Below are 14732 nucleotides of genomic sequence, written 5' to 3'. Positions count from 1 at the left end.
AGTACTCATGTTAATTCTACGATATCGCCTCTTTGAGTCCTTGTTCCACTTAATGGATTTATTACATTTGGCGACGAGGTAACTAAATGACCCTGAATAACGAAGAAAAGTCTGCCGGGACGTTTAAACAACAAAATTACGAGCTACGGTTAGCTACCAGTTGGAAGAGAGCATGGCTGCCACGGTAGGAACGGTTTCCGCTTTTGATATTCAAGCACAAACTTGGGAGGAATACTGTGAAGTTTTGGGTTATTTTTTCAAAGCAAATGAAATAAATGATGCCGGAAAAAGGAAAGCCATTCTGCTTAGTTCAGTGGGAAGCCAGACCTACAGTTTGATGAGGAATCTACTCAGTCCTGAAAAGCCTGGAGACAAATCATTTGGTGAATTAGTGGCCTTGCTAAAAGGACATTTCAACCCTAAGCCGAGTGAGATTGTACAGCAGTTCAATTTAATTCAAGGAACAGAAAAGAGGAAGAGAGCGTAATGGACTATGTAGTGGTGTTGCGTAAATTAGCACAAGATTGCAATTATGGGAACAACCTGAAGGAAATGCTGCGAGATAGGCTAGTTTGCGGAATTATGGACGACCGAATGCAGCGTAGATTATTATCCGAGACTGGGCTTACTTATGAAAAAGCATTGGAACTTGCTCAAGTCATAGAGACAGTGAACCGAGATGTAAAAGAAATACAGGGTTCAGACAGGGCTAATGCTACGCAAGTTGCAGGTCAGGTTGTTGTGCACAAGTTGAACATGCATCAGAAACCACAACATGAGCATGTGAAGGCATGTTATAGATACAAGGGCGATCACCTGGCGAGTGAATGCCGGTTTCTGGAGGAAAAGTGCTACAAGAATGGGAAACAAGGACACATAAAACAAGCTTGCAGGGCGAAATCACCTGTGGAGGAATCCAAACCAAAAGGGGGAGGACAGCAAAACCAAGGGAGAGAAGTGAAAAAACATGGAGCACACCACATCAGCGGGGAAGCTGAGGAAGAAGAGGACATGTTCATAATGTATAGCATGTTAGAGAACATTCCAAAAGTGTCTCCTATCACATTGCAACTGACAGTAAATGACTCTAAGGTGAACTTTGAAGTGGATACAGGGTGCGGCGTGACCATCATGAACAAGGCAGAGTACTCAAAATTGTGGAACCGTGCAAAAGTTCCAGAGTTAAAGCCTTGCTCCCTGCATCTTAAAACATATACAGGTGAACGAGTAGCGACATTAGGTACAGCTAAGGTAACGGTGTAACACAGGGACACAGTGGAACAGCGACCTGTAGTTATAGTATCGGGTACCGGACCAAACCTGTTAGGTCGGGGCTGGATAAAAGAACTTAAATTAGACTGGGGAGCAGTACATCAAATAGATGCGGGCAAACAGTTGACTTTGCAAGAAGTGTTGTGTGAACATGAGAATGTGTTCAAGAAGGAACTTAACACATTTAATGGCACCCCAGCTAAGATTTATGTAGACAAGGAGGCACCGCCAATGTTTTTTAAACAACAACCTGTGCCCTATGCCATGAAGCCAAAGGTAGAGGCTGAGCTTGACCGTCTATTGAGAGGGAACATACTGGAACCGGTGAAATGTTCGGAATGGGCAGCTCCCATAGTACCTGTTTTAAAACCGGACAATTCGGTAAGACTCTGTGGAGACTATAAATTGACAGTCAATCGGGTGTCCAAACTAGAGCAATATCTGATTCTCAAAACAGAGGATCTCTTTGCAAACCTGGCTGGGGGAAAGAAATTCACAAAGTTGTATATGAGTCATGCCTACTTGCAGATTACACTGGATGACAAATCAAAGAAGTATGTCACCATAATCATCATAATCATAATCAATTTTATTGTCATTGTTAGTGCACAAGTGCAGTACAATGAAATGTAGGCTTGCGGCTCCCGAGAGTGTACATTTAGATTAAGACATTTAAACATTCAACATACATTTGGCTTGTAATACATTAACATAAACATAACCATAATAAAGTGCATTGGCAGATGTGCAGGCTTTAGAGTTTATTTGTGGAGTTCAGCAGGATGACAGCCCTGGGAAAGAAGCTGTTCCTAAATCTGGTCGTTCGGGTGCGAATGCATCTGTAGCGTCTCCCAGATGGCAGGAGGGCGAACAGACTGTGGCTGGGGTGGGTAGGGTCTTTGATGATGGTCCGTGACCTCCGTAAACAGCGTTTCTGGTATATGTGCTCTATGGTCGGTAGCCGGGTGCCGGTAATGCGTTGGGCAGTTTTGACTACCCGCTGCAGGGCTTTCTGGCCATAGTAGCTACAGCTGCCATACCATACTGTGATACAGTTTGTCAGGATGCTCTCTATTGTGCAGCGGTAAAAGTTAGAGAGGATCAGGGGTGACAGGTTACATCCCTTCAGCCTCCTTAGGAAATATAGGCGCTGCTGGGCCTTCTTCACCAGAGAGGAGGTATTGAGGGACCAGGAGAGGTCTTCCGTGATGTGGACTAACCCCTCTTTGTCTAACTGGGAATAGTTAGACAAGGGCTTGTTTACATATAACCGCTTACTATTTGGTGTCTCATCTAGTCCAGCTATCTTCCAGAGGACAATCGAAGGTGTACTGCAAGGGATTCCACATGTTTCCATCTATCTGGATGACATTCTGGTGACGGGAAGAACCGACCAGGAGCATCTGAGCACTCTGAGAGAGGTACTACAGAGATTGGAGAGGGCAGGGTTCTGGCTCAAGAGGAGTAAGTGCACTTTCCTGGGGAATGAGGCAGTGTTCCTGGGACACAGAGTGGACGCCACTGGGCTCCATCCACTCAAGGAGAAGGTACAAGCACTGCAGGATGCCCCTGCTCCAACAAATGTGGCTGAGTTAAAAGCTTACCTGGGACTGTTGACCTATTATAACAGGTTTTTACCAAACTTGTCAACAGTGTTAGCACCTCTTCACAAACTACTGCGCAAGGAGACACAGTGGCAGTGGGGAGAGGAGCAGGGGGTTTCATTTGAACAGTCCAAGAAACTGATGCTGTCGTCGGATGTGCTGGTTCACTACAATGCAGAGAAAGACATCATTCTCTCTTGTGATGCTTCACCTTACGGGGTGGGGGCAGTTCTTTCACACTGCATGGAAGATGGAACTGAAGGACCAATAGGGTTTATGTCCCGAACTCTAACACCAGCGGAAAAAAACTATTCCCAGTTAGACAAAGAGCGGTTAGCAGTAATGTTTGGGTTACAGAGGTTCCACAAGTACATATATGGCAGGAAGTTCGCCATATGCACCGATCATAAACCTCTTCTCTCTCTTCTCAATGAAATGAAAGCAGTTCCACAGATGGTGTCACCCCGGATCCAGAGGTGGGCAGTGACGTTGAAGGCATATGAGTATGTCATCGTCTACAAGGCGGGCAAGTACCATGGGAACGCAGATGCCTTGAGCCGTCTTCCACTGCCAGGCACACCTATCCGTGCAGCTCCAGAGGACAGAGTGTTGATGTTGGAGGACACTGACATGGCACTTGTGACTGCAGAACAAGTAAGAACATGGACATGTAAAGATCCAGTACTGTCTAGAGCTCGAGAATATGTGGTGAGGTGATGGCCACAGCATCCGGAAGGGACTGACTTCACACCCTACAGTGTCAGGAAAACAGATCTGAGTGTGCAGGATGGTTGCGTGTTGTGGGGAGCACGAGTGATTATTCCACAGCCAGCATGACAGTCTATCCTAGAGCAACTACATCAGTGTCATCCTGGGGTCTCGCGTATGAAAGCCTTGGCTAGGAGTTACTTGTGGTGGCCAAATCTAGATGAGGAGATAGAAAATGTAGTCAAGACATGCAGCACTTGTCAGGAACACCGGAAGGCACCAGCAGCGGCTCCTCTCCACCCCTGGGAGTGGCCGGATAAACCATGGAGAAGATTGCACTTGGATTATGCGGGTCCATCATGGGGAAGATGTTCCTCATAATCATTGATGCACATTCCAAATGGATGGATGTTTATCCTGTAAATTCTGCTTCCACCACTACTACTATAGACTGCCTGCATCGGAGCTTCAGTAATCAAGGGCTACCCGAGATCGTGGTAAGTGACAATGCCACTTGTTTTGTGAGTACAGAGACAAAAGAGTTCTTGAGAAAAAATGGCATAGTGCAGGTGACCTCGGCTCCATATCATCCGTCCTCAAATGGACTTGTGGAGAGAGCCGTACAAACATTTAAAGAGATGATGAAAAAAAGTGCAGAAGGGAGTTTAGCAGCCAGTGCCACGGGTTCTGTTCAGCTACAGAATAACACCTCAATCCACCACAGGACTCTCTCCTGCTGAGATGTTATTAGGTCGTAGACTATGCTCCACTCTTGACCGTGTCCACCCAGACCTAAAAAGGAAAATGGAAAACAGACAAAACAAACAGAAAGAGAACCATGACAAAAGAACAAAGAGCCGAAGTTTTGGAGAAGGAGATGCGGTCCTTAGCAGGAATTTCAGTTATGGACCAAAGTAGATTCCTGGCTTCATAGACTCAATGACCGGTCCAGTATCATGCAAGGTCATGTTGGGAGATGGTAGGGTAGTACGCAGACATGTAGATCAGATACTTCCCAGACATGGGGAAATTGAAATGAAGGTTCTAGATGCAATGACTGAGGACAGGTTTACCCCCAGTTATCCAAGTGCATCTGTGGTGCCACCACCAGGGACAGAGAAAATTCCACAGGAACCCATTCGTCAAGAGGGAACCATCGTTGCAGAGTCAGATACTCCGAGCACTGCTCAGGAGCAGCTGGTGGCTTCACCACAAACAAGCAGGGACTTTACTGTTAGACATTCACAAAGGACTCGCAAGCCACCAGAGAGATTGATACTGACCTGTTAGATTCGTCAAGTATGGAACATGGTGAATGGAGACTTCTTATGTGACCCTTAGGAATGGTTGTTTGTTAAGAAATTCATACTGAAATCTTAAGCGGGGAGGGATATAGTGATCTGGGTTGTTATGGTTGGGGTTGTCCACCGAGTGGTGCTGTAGCCAATGCTGCTGCTAAGGTTGGGGGTTTTACTTCCTGTTAAGGTCAGCAAAGGTCAAATGCCAGGATGCAGGCCTGATGTATGTGTTTCCCAGTTGTTAATAAAGTACTCGTATGAATTCTTGTTCCACTTAATGGATTTATCACAGCTCCAGTGCCCAAAGAAGCTTCATGACCTCAGACCACTGGTCAAGGTCAGTGAATGCATCTTCAAAAGCCGCCCCTTACCAACTGCATCACTAGCCTCACACACTGCTCAATGCACAACCCCCCCACCTCCCAAATCACTCACCTATCAGCAAGCTGTGCCAATCACGAGGCACATCTCCCATTCCTAGCCTCACCTCACCCCTTTTGAGGAGACGGTGCAGGCCATTCTTGGCAGAGGCATGGCTGAGCAGGGCAGAAAAGATGGTGGTATCCTCATATATTATCCTCTTGCTTTCCCGCCCTCCTCTCACCACAAGTCCACCCTTGTGCCTTCCTCATTTCACACACCCAAGAACTCCAGCCTGCCCAGCCACTGATTGGGCAAGAAGAGGGAGAGGAGAGTGAAGAAGAAGAAGAAACACAGTCACTCGATTGCACACTCCTAGCCACCAGCTCCTAAAGTTTGTCCAGCAAGGCTATTTGCAGTGTCCCCCACTGAAAGTCAGCAGCCTTCCACCAGCCATGCCGCAGCCACTGGGGTAGCACTGCGTGACATCAGTAGGATAGGCAAAGGCACACACAAGACAATCACTAAGATAATGCATAAGGGTGATGAGTTGATTTCTTGATGTTATATTGGATGGATAGATGTATAAAGTTGGTTTGGAAAATTTGCTTTGTGGTGGCTTTTATTTCAGCATCGTGGTCAAGAGGGCGCTGTGATGGTCAGTAGCAGAGGGAAGGTAAGGTGTGGAACTAATGTGGAAAGGGGAATTGGGTCTGTGATCACTGGTACCGCAGGCGGATGATTCCAACCCGGATATCCCGACCAGAAAGGGGCTGTCTGTGTTGCATCCTTCCTTCTGCTTCCTCCTCTTCGGCTTCCCCCTCTTCCCTCTGTGAGCGGTTGCTGTAAATCTGAAATAACAACGGAAGCAACATGCGATAGACAGAGCTAAGCGATCTCACAACCATCGGATCAAATCAAAGCTCTTCAGTCCTGCCACATCCAGTCGTGAGTGGTGGTGGACAATTAAACAGTTAACAGGAGGAGGAGGCTCCAAAAATATCCCCATCCTCAATGATGGTGGAGCCCAGCACGTGAGTGCAAAAGACAAGGCTGAAGCATTTGCAACTATCTTCAGCCAGAAGTGCCGAGTGGATGATCCATCTTGGCCTCCTCCTGAGGTCCCCAGCATCACAGATGCCAGTCTTCAGCCCATTCAATTCACTCCACGTGAGGTCAAGAAACAGCTGAAGACACTGGATACTGCAAAGGCTATGGGCCCTGACAACATTCCGGCAATAGTACTGAAGACTTGTGCTCCAGAACTAGCTGCGCCCCTAGCCAAGCTGTTCCAGTACAGCTACAACACTGGCATCTACCCGGCAATGTGGAAAATTGCCCAAGTATGTCCTGTCTACAAAAAGCAGGACAAATCCGACCCGGCCAATTACCGTCCCATCAGTCTACTCTCAATCATCAGCAAAGTGATGGAAGGTGTCGTTGACAGTGCTATCAAGCGGCACTTACTCAGCAATAACCTACTAACTGACGCCCAGTTTGGGTTCCGCCAGGGCCACTCAGCTCCTGACCTCATTACAGCCTTGGTCCAAACATGGACAAAAGAGCTGAACTCAAGAGGTGAGGTGAGAGTGACTGCCCTCGACATCAAGGCAGCATTTGATCGAGTGTGGCATCAAGGAGCCCTAGCAAAACTGAAGTCAGTGGGAATCAAGGGGAAAACTCTCCATTGGTTTGAATCATACCTAGCACAAAGGAAGTTGGCTGTGGTTGTTGGAGGTCATTCATCTCAATCACATGACATCACTGCAGGAGTTTCTCAGGGCAGTGTCCTAGGCCCAACCATCTTCAGCTGTTTCATCAATGACCTTCCCTCCATCATAAGGTCAGAAGTGGGGATGTTCGCTGATGATTGCACACTGTTCAGCACCATTCGAGACTCGTCAGATACTGACGCAGTCTGTGTCCATATGCAGCAAGACCTGGACAACATTCAGACTTGGGCTGACAAGTGGCAAGTAACATTCGCACCACACAAGTGCCAGGCAATGACCATCTCCAACAAGCGAGACTCTAACCATCTCCCCTTGACTTTCAATGGCATTACCATCGCTGAATCCCCCACTATCAACATCCTGGGGGTTACCATTGATCAGAAACTGAACTGGACCAGCCATATAAATACTGTGGCTACAAGAGCAGGCCAGAGGCTGGGAATTCTGCAGCGAGTGTCTCACCTCCTGACTCCCCAAAGCCTTTCCACCATCTACAAGGCACAAGTCAGGAGTGTGATGGAATACTCTCCACTTGCCTGGATGAGTGCAGCTCCAACAACACTCAAGAAGCTCGACACCATTCAGGATAAAGCAGCCCGCTTGATTGGCACTCCATCCACCACCTTCAACATTCACTCCCTCCACCACCGGTGCACTGTGGCTGCAGTGTGTACCATCTACAAGATGCACTGCAGCAACTCGCCAAAGCTCCTTCAACAGCACCTTCCAAACCCGCGACCTCTACCACTTAGAAGGACAAGGGCAGCAGACGCATGGGAACATCACCACCTACAAGTTCCCCTCCAAGCCACACACCATCCTGACTTGAACCTGTATCGCCGTTCCTTCACTGTCGCTGGGCCAAAATCCTGGAACTCCCTTCCTAACAGCATTGTGGGTGTACCTACACCATATGGACTGCAGCGGTTCAAGAAGGCGGCTCACCACCATCTTCTCAAGGGCAATTAGGGATGGGCACTAAATGCAGGCCTAGCCAGCGATGCCCACATCCCATCAATGAATAAATTTTTTTTTTTAAACTGCTGGAAATACTCAGCAGGTCAGGCAGCATCTTGACCTGAGACGTGAACTCTGTTTCTCTCTCCACGGATGTTGCCTGACCTGCTGAGTATTTGCAGCATTTTCTGTCTTCTCAGAGGGCTTCCTTTACTATCTAAGGCCTTTCAAGGGTCCAGCAGCACTCCCTACACCCTTAAAACACTTTTAACATCTATTGCAGCAAGCCACTTCTTCAATAAGATAAAAAAAAGTTCAAAAGCTTAAATGCAAACATACCTGAAAGATGTGTGTGTCCCTTTAAGAGGTGCTGACAGTGCCTCTGACAGTCTGCTTGCACGCTAGGTTTACACGGCGAGCTTAGGCCCCAGCACTGAACTCAGCGTAAAGGTCCAAGTTCGCCGTGGTGACGTTAAGTCGGTGTTGCACGCTGACTGACATCACCACTCCCTCATTTTAATTTGCTGGGTGATGGATCTTACCGGCAGCGCTGCCGGGCCTAGGAAAATGGAGGACACCGCGGGACCGGCCACCTGCTGGCAAAAGAGTGGCGGCCGCCCTATTTTCACTAATTTTTGCCAGTAATGGGAATAAAGCCCCCAAATTTTTAGCCCCCTGAGTACAAAATCACCAGAGAACAACAGGTGCATGCTTAAAACAGCAACTTAGCTCACAGACATTAGAACATTCCATAATAATGCTGGGAGTTATGATCTGGAATGCACTACCTGAAAGGCTGGTGGAAGCAGATTCAGTAGTAACTTTCAAAAGGGAAATTGGATAAATACTTGAAAAGTAAAAAAATGCAGGGCTATGGGGAAGGAAGTGGGACTAATTGGACAGCTCTTTCAAAGAGCCAGCACAGGCACGATGGGCCAAATGACCTCCTTCTGTTCTGTATGGTTCTATGGTTCTATGAAGTAATAATAAACACACACTAACCTGATAGTTTTACTAATTACTTTTATGTTGTACTTCATAACCACTGTAATGGTTAATCACAGACAATCATTGAAGTATAATTATACAGATAAAATTACTGGAGTTTCTCTTTAAACTCATACCATTTCTTAACTATGCAGAGGTGAAATGACTGACTACTTGTCAGGGATGTTGGTACTGTAATTGCAGTGTTCATTAAACTGCACCTGGCTCAGCCACTAATTTCCCTAAAGTTCTACATCTGAGCTTCACAGCATAATGTTGAAATCTGCAAATTTCCCCATTCATGGCACCTGGTTTGACAGCTTTTCAACAATAAAAGCTGAACATACATGCTCAAAATCTGTAAAAGCACATTAAATAAATATTAAGGAGGAGCAATACAGACTGTCCTAGGATTAGGAAGTTTTAGTGTCTTTTTCCAGAATCGGAAAATTATCTGACATTCACGAACATAGATTTTTTTTAATGGCGTACATATTGGCCCAGAAATTCGGGTCTCCACGGGTGAGCACGCACGGGGTACTCACCCGTAGGCCCAATGGAAGTGCCGGTTTCCTGCATGCACTGAGCATGCACAGGAAACCGGCACTTCCATTCCCCTGAACGAAGGGGTTCAGAGTTCGAACGCATGCGCGGGAGAGGCTGCGCGTGCACATCGAATTTAGTTTTTTTTTACAAGTTTTCCCGGGAGGGTAAGTCTGCAGAAGTTACACATAAAAAGCAGGCGTAAGGTAAGTGGTGAATTAATTAAAATTAAAACATTTTTTCCACAGGTTTATTATTTTTAAATACTTTAAAGCAAGGTAAGTTTATTTTTAGCCCCGTTAGAAAATAAAACTTTTATTTCAAAAATTTAAATTATTGTTTAAAATAGTTATTTCATGTAATTTATAGTTTATTTAAAAAATGTGATTTAAAAAAAAAATTATTTGTAGATTTAGTGATGTTTTGGGGCCCGTAGTATTTATAAGTTTTGACAGCTCTTCCTGTCAAACTTATGGATGGAGCATTCCCTGCTCCGATTGGCTCCCCATGGCCCACGTGATCCCAGGGGCCGCATCGAACTAACTGCACCCCTGGGATATGCAAGCACTGCGCGCCGGCAGCTGGAGCAGGCCTAGGATCGGAATCCCACGCGGGTCCACAGCTCAACGGCTGGTGCACTAGGTAAGCGCAGGTCGGGGGCTTGCACCCATGGAAAGCCCCCGACCCGAATTTCTGGGCCAAAAGAAGTAAACAACTCACTGGTTCAAAATTGTGCAACATTTGTAAAATGGAGCATTCGAATCTACAGGCTAAATTTTCACATTTAACGTTCCCTGCACAGAGATCCACGAGTCCGGAGGTTCTGTAGATTTCTCACTGAAGTTATGGCAGGAGATCAGGAGAGACCCACGGGAATTCAGGACCGGTGAATTTTTACCAAAGTGGGCCTTGACCCCAACCTCAAAAGAGGCGCTCACACTCCATACTTAGCATGAATTTTTTCACTTTACAAACCACCCATTTTCATGGTGTTTTTGAGGCCATACTTTGGAAGTGTGACCTTTCTGCACTAATCTCAGCACCCACGCTGCTGTTTTAAGTTGAGTAGTGAGCCTAAGGTTAGATGAAGAAACATTGGCTCTGAAATACGGTAGGGGTTCTACCAGTCTCCCGCCATAACTCCCGATACAACCCGTTATAACGGGTTATATCAATCTCCCTCCGCAGTTACAGTGGAAGACCGAGAGAACCCCCATGGCATTTTAGAGGCTCCAGCTTTAGAAATGCCACCAACATAGCAACCGTGATCTAGAGGCCATCCACCAATAAATATATATATATTTATTTTGCTTACAAATCAATGTTTTAAACATTAAGTATGGTAGCAAGAATGTTTCTCCGTTGCCTACCTCAGGGCAAAGCCTGGAGTATTCCATTGTTAAATAAAATGCTGGGTGCAGGAATGGTATATGAGAAACATAACTAAGAGCAATTATGACTATGACTATGACTATGACTTTCTGTCCCTGCTGTAGGAAGAGCTTATTCAAAGACCCTGCAGCAAGCTGCCATCCCATTGCTTCCCAAAAGGCGTTGTGAGGAGCGCTACAAGCAGAGGTTCACAGGGAGGATGCTCTGCGCAGGAAACTTACTGGACCACAAACGAGTAGACAGCTGCCAAGGAGATAGTGGTGGACCGTTGATGTGTGAAAGAGCAGGAGGACGCTGGGTAGTATTTGGTGTGACCTCCTGGGGACACGGCTGTGGTGTAAAGGATACCCCAGGTGTCTACACAAGAGTCTCTGCCTTTGTGCCTTGGATTAAACGCATGACTAAACTGTAAACAGTTGGGATCAGAAGACATGCCAGTGGATTGGTGCTGGCTGCTGACTGAGTACAATGCACCCCACCACTTCTTTCCCCATAATGGAGTCACCCAAATTCACTCTGCAACTACTTTATTGCAACGACAAGAGCACTTCCAGAATTCAAGCACCAACACAAGAAGAGTAGGCTCAATATGGTGCTTCCATAATTATTGATTACAGCAACAAAAGAACTGGAGTGGTGAGAGTGACACCCTCATTAAAAGGGCTGACAATGCATTGTATTTAGGGGAACTGTACACAGTCGGCTTTTTATTTTGTTTCAAATATCTTGTACAATATAAAATGTATAGAAATCTTTGGAATTCTTTGTGATCCGGTGGTCTGTATTTTCCTGAACTGGGAATGCATTGTCAAAAATAATAGTACTTATTTATTTATACTTTTTTGTATTCTTGCCACTCAATAGTGCCCCACTGTGGAGAAGAGCTGTATAGCTGCATACCATCCGAGAGACTTCACGCTGTGCTCAGTGTAATGTTTCCACAGGTTAGCTCCAGAAGTAGATCAGGGCGACTGTATTCTGTGCAATAAAGAGAAAACTGCCTTGTCTCCATTTACCATTGCACTACTAGGAGCAGGATATTTAATAAACACGGGACCTTTGGCTTCTTAGAAAGGCCCATTCTTTCAGGTGGTAAGTTAACAAATGAATTGGTGAAGTTTACGACAGTGCCATTACTCCACAACCAGTTAATGCTGACAGTACTTATATCCGAATTAACTGAGAAAATTGCACTAACTTGTAATATGGGATTTTATTTTTTTCCTGTTTAATAAAGAGCTCAAGTCTCAGGAAGGACAAATAGCTGGGAACCAGCATGAACCAGAATGTTCAGTCAAGTACCTGCCTGCCCTGAGATTTGGTTGATTACTTGAAAAGTTGTATAAACTTGTTTCTGAACTGCTTGGCATGAAAAATAAGGTATTGCTCAATGATCATATACAAGCTTTAAATAAAGATGTTTTGTCCAACTTTAATGGTTCTAACTGTGCCGCGAATTAGGTAAAGAAGATGCCTACAGAAGTCAGACACAAATGTCGATTGGGCTAACCTCAGTCTGCATTGCCAAACAGCTAAAAGGATTCAAGAATGGACAGTATGGCAAGTTCTGTGTGGAGTTAACCAGTCTGTACAAACTGGGTAAGGCAGCATAACGGTTATGGCACTGGCCTTGTAATGCAGAGGTTGTGGGTTCATATCACACTATGCCTAGTTGTGAAAATGAATTCAGTAAATTTGTGGGCTGGTTTTGGGAAAAATGACAATGAAAACTGCTGGATTGTTGTAAAAACCCAACTGGTTCACTAATGTCCTTCAGGGAAGGGAATCGGACCACTGTCCCATACTGATGGCTGATTCTCAATATCCTCTGAAATGGCCTAGGAAGCAACTTAGTTGCAAGAAGGCTCACCACCACATTTTTAGGGCAACCTTTAACTTCAGCAAAAGATCAGCAAAGCTGTAGTGTATGTACTTTGCAGAAGGAACTATATTCTGCAGCCCCTGTATACTGTAGTACCAGTAGTGACCACCCCTGTATATAAGCCTGTGTAGTAACTTTGCATAGTAGTTCCAGTTTTGTCTCCACTCAGTAAACACCTGTTGTAACCTACTCCTGCAGTCCGTGTCTCAATTACACACGGACATAATACTGGCGACGAGCAGATCCGAACTTACCTACAGTTCTGCACCACCTCATGGGGATCTATCCCTGAAGTGAAGTTGTTGGAGGTCGAGGCCAGAAAGAAGAAAAAAACAAACAAACAGAAGAAACGGGCGTCGACCGTGGACAACCGCCTCTGATTCATCGGAGTTGAAGATTTGCAGGAGAGGCTGTCGAGAGCGGGGCTTGGTTATCCTGTCCATGGTGTTCCAGCTAATCGGGCTGGTGGCAGGTAGTACACTGATCCTTCCTGGGCTGCGGCGGGCTAGAGCTCGATCGGGTGGCTTTTCAACGGGACGGGCAGCGTTGTCGGGAAGAGGAGAGAGAGAGAGTGGGTGGAGCACACAGGGCGCAGCCGGTGCTACGAAGCCGGGCAGCGTACAGACCCGAGAAGAGGGAGGAAAGTGTCCCGGAGGGTTTGCTCTGACAACAGGAAAATCAAAGAAATTAGAAGCGCAGAAAGCCGCGAGGAGCTGCAGTTTGCCACGGGGATCGCGGAGAGCGGCGTTAGCAGCAGCGCGGGGGGGGAAGTGCGCGAAGACCATAGGGCATCGCCATCAAGGCATAAAACGCCAGTAACAGCGCTAGCAGCAGCGGAGAAGACAGAAAGCGCGGGAGGCGCCATCTTAATCCAGCGGGGAAGAAGGCAAAGCGCGGGAGGCGCCATTTTGTTCAATCGGGGAAGAAGGCAAAGCACAGGAGGCGCCATCTTAGATTTCCAAGATGCCAAAGACTGGCAATATCACTGCCTTCGATAATGCAATAGAAGACTGGACCACGTATGTGGAAAGAGTCGAAGTATATTGCAAGGCAAATGAAGTAGCCAATGAGAAAAAGGCATCGGTACTACTAAACTTAATGGGCGCAAGAACGTACGGCCTATTGCGGAACCTGATCACTCTAGCCAAACCGATGGTGAAGAGTTTTAACGAAATTGTTGATATCCTACAGGAACACCTAAATCCTACACCGCTGCTGATAGCAGAAAGATTTAAATTCCACAAGAGAAATCAGCATAAAGAGGAGAGCAATGCTGATTACCTTACGGAACTACGCAAGCTATCAAAGCACTGCCAGTTCGGAGCAGGACTGGCAGATACCCTACGGGACAAATTTGTCTGTGGACTCCTGAGTGAAGGAACCCAGAAGAGGTTACTCTCAGAGAAAGAGCTGATGCTAGATAAGGCTTTCAGCGTGGCAGTATCGTACGAAGCAGCAGCAAGGGGAGCTGCGGAAATACAGCAAAAGCCACAGGAATACGGCACCCATGAAATGACACGGGGATTTGAAAAATGTTATCGCTGCGGCAGAACAACCCATGACCAGAAGGACTGCTGGTCCAAGGACAAAATATGCAGGCAATGTGGGAAGATGGGACACATTGCACGAGTTTGCAGGTCTGGAAAGAAGACTAATGACAACAAAAAGGCTACTAAGGAACAGTACAGGACAGTACAAAAGATGATGGACAGTAGTTCCGAAGACCAGAAGAGCGATAGTGAATCCGGGAACAAGAGACTAAGCTGTCTCAAACTTCACAATGTAATCGCAAAAGAGGATCACCGAACCATTTGGGTCACCCTCACGATAGCAGGGTCCGAAGTCAAAATGGAATTGGATACAGGATCAGCTCTGACCGTCATGAATTGACGAGACTACGAGCGGCTATTCTCACACATACCCTTGAAAGAGACATCCATTGTCTTGAAGACGTATACGGGGCAGAAAGTATACCCCAGAGGAAAAATAAGGGTGC

At 46.3% G+C, this 14732-nt stretch overlaps 1 protein-coding gene across 1 annotated transcript in view; it reads left to right on the top strand.

Moving 5' to 3' along the window:
* prss12 (serine protease 12) overlaps positions 1-12288 on the top strand; it is a 275680-nt gene extending 263392 nt beyond the window's left edge. The window contains exon 13 of the mRNA XM_085962770.1: positions 10959-12288. Within this exon, the coding sequence (XP_085818896.1) occupies positions 10959-11266 (308 nt within the window). The 3' untranslated portion in view covers positions 11267-12288. The remainder of the gene's footprint in view (positions 1-10958) is intronic.
* Positions 12289-14732: the final 2444 nt, after the last annotated feature.

The sequence above is a fragment of the Somniosus microcephalus genome, chromosome 2 (genome assembly GCF_052327205.1).
Source record: "Somniosus microcephalus isolate GS21.2 chromosome 2, FLI_Smic_1.0, whole genome shotgun sequence".
In the NCBI taxonomy this organism is placed as follows: Eukaryota; Metazoa; Chordata; class Chondrichthyes; order Squaliformes; family Somniosidae; genus Somniosus; species Somniosus microcephalus.
Note: the sequence above shows the minus strand (reverse complement) of the source record. Positions and strands in the feature narration are given on the sequence as shown.